The sequence below is a fragment of the Centroberyx gerrardi genome, chromosome 23 (assembly GCF_048128805.1).
Source record: "Centroberyx gerrardi isolate f3 chromosome 23, fCenGer3.hap1.cur.20231027, whole genome shotgun sequence".
In the NCBI taxonomy this organism is placed as follows: domain Eukaryota; kingdom Metazoa; phylum Chordata; class Actinopteri; order Beryciformes; family Berycidae; genus Centroberyx; species Centroberyx gerrardi.
The window spans coordinates 6,965,148-6,970,343 of NC_136019.1; the positions used below are offsets into that span (position 1 = coordinate 6,965,148).

Sequence of the window (5,196 nt, forward strand, 5' to 3'; positions counted from 1 at the left end):
ACTGTGATAGCCATTATCGAGGTTCCCCTTAATCCAAAAAGATCCTCTGGGGATGGAGCAACAGTGCAGCAGTAGTTTAGCAAGCATGCTGAAAACAGCAGGACTTCTACAGTGGATATAACTCTATATAGTCAATTTGAGTGTACCAGTGATCTTTGACAATATAATACTTCCATGCATGCAGAGGACCTGTGCTAGCAGAAACCTGGCTCCTGAAAATAACCAAAAAAATGAGAAATAGTGTACTTCTATCCAAATGTGATAAAATGTGTGAAGTGTGGTGTGATTGCGTGAGTGGAGCAAATTGTTCAATGTGTGAGGGTTGGAAGCCCTGCATATATAAACCAGTCAGTACTTCTACCTCCACAGCTGTCTACCCAAGAACAGACTTCAGACAATATGTTCCAGGTAGTTTTTCTGCTACTGTTTCCTCTGCTCTCCAAAGGAGAAGTGAGCTTGTTTACAAACTGTCAACAGTTCTTTCTGAATGGTAACCATCCAACAATCCTCACTGACTCCTCATACAACAACCGTTACCAGCAGATATGTCAGTGTCTCCTGGACCAGAACAAGAAGCCGCAGTACTTCTACGCTACACTCTACGACACAGTGAACAGGATCCCAGTGTACTCTGCTTATGAGTTTCAGCATCCACCCATGACCAGAGTTGACAGATGGTACATCGAGCCACAGGTATTGTTGCCTTAACTTCAGGTGTTTAATTATTTTCAGTTAAGTTAAACTATGTGTATTGATTCCAAAAGTTTTGCTCCAGAGACCTGGTTAAATGTCATTAAACAATGCTGTTTTCAAACTTCAGAAGCAGGTCACTGTTTCAGCTCATTCTGCTGGGAATATCTACAAGTGAATAGTGAATTTCTTTCTTTTGGTCCACCAAAAGAACAATTGTCTTTGGTTGAAAAATCTGGTAGATATCGCAGTAAAGACGAAAATAATCAAGATGTGTCCAGTCAAACTTCTTATTTTCTAACAGTAAAAAAACTGCGCTGCAGTAATGGGCATTTCCCAGATGTGAGGGTATTTATGTTAGTAACCCCCTCTGACTTCTCCACTTAGTCATCTTGCCTATACTCTAAAGTGCATTCTGTATGGTTTCTCTGTCACAGCAGGACTTTGAAGTCTCACCTGTAGCGCATTCCTTAATCAGAGCAGGGAGGTTGGTGACAGGCAGCTCTTCCCTTTAAAAGCCTTACATCTTGTGTGTTTATGAGCTTCATTTTGTTGGGTGGGTGCACAATGTCGCTCTGTCCCACAGTGCTTTTTGTTTCTGCTGGCTGCTAAGAGGGTGACAGGAGAAGAGTCTTCGTCCCTGTGTTCTGTGTTTGTCTGTTTTCTCTGTGCGTCTTGTGTGATTGCTGGTGTGCTGTACAGCCTGGTGAGCCTGAGCTGTGGAGAGGCTGCAGGGGGCAGATTGGCAACAACGAGGCTGCGCACAGTACGCAGAGAGTAAAAAGCAGAAGAAAACAAGAAAGATTGTAAACTAACTAAATGTCTTCATAGCAGTTGCTGAAGCATGGCTACCTGTGTTTTAAGGGACTATAAGCACGGCTGGAACACATCTTTAACAGTGTTGGGCGGTAACGCATTACTCAGTAACGCGTTACAGTAATGTGATTACTTTTTTCGGTAACGAGTAGTGTAAGGGATTACAATTTCAAATTCAGTAATTACATTACAGTTAGGCTACTAATCCCAGTAACGCTCCGTTACTGCGTTACTTAAGCCTGAACCCCATCAACCTTTTCTGTTCTCTCCTTTGAAATTTTCGAAGGTTTTTTTTTCTCTCCAAATCCCTGTTTGTTTTTTTCCTCCCGTGTATCTTAAGGACATGCGCGAGCCGGTTTATGTCGGCTACTACCTAAAAAAGCAAAACAAAAGATGGAGGGTGAGGGTGAGACGCAGCTTTCAGCTGGACGTTTTCCCATTACTTTGAATTTATCTCAGTCAAGGATGCAAAGAACATTATTGTCCGTTGTAAACTTTGTGTGGCAGCAAACCGCTTTCCACAGCGAAAAACACAACATCCAATTTATCAAAGCATCTGATACGCAACACAGCGATGAGAAACTCAGGGAAAAACAACCCAACAAAGAGGCATCTACTGCCAACGACGAATGCACTCCGACTAAACAACAGAAGCTAAACAGAAGCTGGATTTCAGAGCAGGACATGGTGGTGGACAGCTACTTAGCAGAAAAAGAAGTGATGGATTATTTGAAGTCAGGAGGATTTGGGATGGAGACACCCAACCAGTTCTCAAACATCCAAAACTTTTACATGAAGTACAATACCCCGACCCGGGACCCATAGTGCCTGTGGAGCGGCTGTTCAGTTTAGGAAGTTTGCTGCTCACCTCCAGAAGGAACAGACTGTCTGACAACAGGTTGGAGAAGCTTCTCCTTATGAGATACAATTGTTGTTTCACTTCTGAACAGCAGGCCTGGCTGTGGTCAGGAGCTCTGCTCTTGTGAGCTGTCCTCATCGTTTCAATAAATCAGTTTTTTTTTTTTTTTTTGGGGGGGGGGGGGTGGAGGAAAGTCATGTAACAAGTAATGTAACTAATTACTTTTCCTGTAGCATAATAAGTAAAGTAATGTGATTACTTTTTAAAGAAGAAATAAGTAAAGAGTAATATTTTACATTTTCCAAGTAACTTGCCCAACACTGGTCTTTAACCAATCAGATTGGTTTGCTGAAACTACCCCGTTGTATAATAAGGTTTAAAAACACACGCTATATCTGATAATATTGTTTCTTGTAATGTTCACAGCTGGATGGTGGAACCATCCCTTGCATGGATCTATCGACAAGTGTCCCCGCTCCCCAACGAGGTCAGCACCAGGCTCTGAACAGAGACTACGAAGGCTCCGGCTATGACAAGGGCCACCTCTACCCGGTGTTCCATACCGCCACTCAATCTGCCATGTTGGCCACCTCCACCCTGACCAACGCTGCCCCTCAGGACAGCAGCTTCAACCGTGGCAAGTGGAAGAGCCATGAGATGGACCTGGTTAACATCCTGCAGGGTTGCACCCAGGCCTATGTAGTCACTGGTGTGATTCCTGGAAATCAACAGATTGGAGGAGGTGTTAGGGTGGCTCAGTTTTATTGGAATGCTTACTGTTGCCTTGACCCTAATGGGAACCGCTCTAATGGTTTCATTGGGCCTGATCAAAATGGAAGAGTGGAGAATCTGCAGTCTGTCGGAGCTCTAGAGACTAGACTGCAGGGTTACTATAAAGTTCAAATATTCACTGTGTTCCCTGGGGGATGCTGATGCAGAAATTCTCAATATGATGAAATACAGTAAAGAAATTCAATGTTACTGATGTATGGTTGTGACTTGAATTATCTGAGTGGGAAGAACCTCTGCTGTCTTTCACTTTAAAATAAAGCAAGAAGGTCCTGGGTTCAATTCCTAACCTCTTCTGTGTGAAGTTTGTTCTCCCTGTGTTCATGTGGATTTCCCATGGGTGCGCTGATTTTCAAGTCAGGAGGATCGAAGACTTTAAATCTCCCATAGGTATGAATGTGAGTGATTGTCTATCTGTGTTCACCCTGTGATCCCCCTGAATAGGAATAAGCAGGTGAAGGCAATGAACAAACATTATGAATGCCACATGATTTATTTGGTCTAATAAATAGCAGTGACAATTTAGTTTAGTTTATTTATTTATTTTTTAGAAATGATGCATACTATATACAGTATATACTTGCTAAAAATCTTATGATATTTCTGGTTTAAATTCATGACTTAAAATCCTAACAAATTCAAATGACAGAGGGGGTTATTCATGGCAGGGTTGGCGTGATGTCATGGGGTAAGAACGTCACAGAAGAGCATTTCCTGGTTCATAACAGGGAAGGGTTCTGGGACTTCTTGGTGCCTCAGTGGTCTAAGGCCCAAACCACGTAACAGCAACGTCCTGGGTTCAAATCCGGTTCAGGACCTTTATCTCACTTGATTATTTTATTCTTTATGTCTTTCATTCATTCTTCTCTCTTTCCTAATCGTTCCTGTCTTTCTCCACTTTCAACTGTAACAAAAGCAAAAAAAAACTGCCCCAAAAAAAAAAAAAAAAAATCTTCAAAAAAAAGGTAACGGTTCTATTTGATAGTATCTCCATTAAACAAGCTGCAGATAGCTTCCAGTTTAACAATTTTGCTTCCAAAATAAAAGGGCATGTATGAGCTCTTTCTACAAAAAAAAAAAAATATAATATATATAATATATAATATATATATAATTAAATGTTTTTTTCTGACAAATTATACTAGGGGCAGCCATTATGAACTTTACCACTTTAAAGGTTAAGTAAAATATTAAAATCTCCCAATATCAACACAAAATGTATATGAGATTACTCAAGTTGAATTTTCAATATCTGTGGCTTAGCTTGGAGTACAGGTTAATCCATTTTTTAGCTGAATGCCTTTCCCAGCTAACATATTATGTAACAGCGGAGGTAACTAATTGAGACTTTTTGGTAATTCCATAACCAACTGACACTGTTGTGGCTGCTTATGGTGGTAATTGAATCACCTCCACTCCCCATTTCAGATTTATCACCTCACCAAGTTGTAGTTACATGCCCTATAGTTATCAAAGTCATCAAATTACTATCTGGTGATACAGGATAGTCGTGAAAGTTACAAATTATGAACAAACCCAATGAGTCGGCAAAAGCTGAACGACACTTTGTATGATAGGAATAATTTCCATGTTCTTGATTTATTAATTTACCTACCGTAGATGAAGATGCAGGTTGTGATAGTTTTAATCTAAAAATGTTTAACTGGGCAGTTAACCCAGTATTGTTATTATTGAGAATATCATAGTGTTTGGTTAGATTCTGTGTTAATTGAACTAGTTTCAGTCACAGTTTTCAAATCCTTATTGATTAACATATATCATTTTTTGGAGTTATACAAAGTAAGTCATACAAAATAGCAAGGTGAAAATAAAGAATATATTGAAGAGGAATCTATAGCATACAGTGGATGTTATTTTCCAAAATGTCCTGTGCACCCTAACATAGATCCTGGCTGTGTGTCTGCTTGACGCAGCTGCTGAGGCAGTATGAGGCCAGCTGTTCACTAATCAATAGGTAAATTGAACTGATATGTAATAAATGACTTTCACTGGGCAAAACCTTGTGGTTTCAGGATAGCTGA

General features: G+C 40.4%; 1 protein-coding gene across 1 annotated transcript; it reads left to right on the forward strand.

The window, feature by feature from the left end:
• Positions 1 to 399: 399 nt before the first annotated feature.
• LOC139912590 (endonuclease domain-containing 1 protein-like) lies at positions 400 to 3,502 on the forward strand. Its single transcript, XM_071900430.2, has 2 exons — positions 400 to 693; positions 2,792 to 3,502. Exons 1-2 carry the CDS (start codon positions 400 to 402, stop codon positions 3,296 to 3,298), a joined length of 801 nt encoding a protein of 266 aa, XP_071756531.2. The 3' UTR covers positions 3,299 to 3,502.
• Positions 3,503 to 5,196: the final 1,694 nt, after the last annotated feature.

Bases quoted from the DNA above. Each gene is read 5' to 3' on its own strand.
- LOC139912590 (XM_071900430.2), top strand. From the start codon at position 400: ATGTTCCAGGTAGTTTTTCTGCTACTGTTTCCTCTGCTCTCCAAAGGA. The intron at 694-2,791 runs GTATTGTTGCCT...TAATGTTCACAG, and splicing joins GATGGTACATCGAGCCACAG to CTGGATGGTGGAACCATCCC.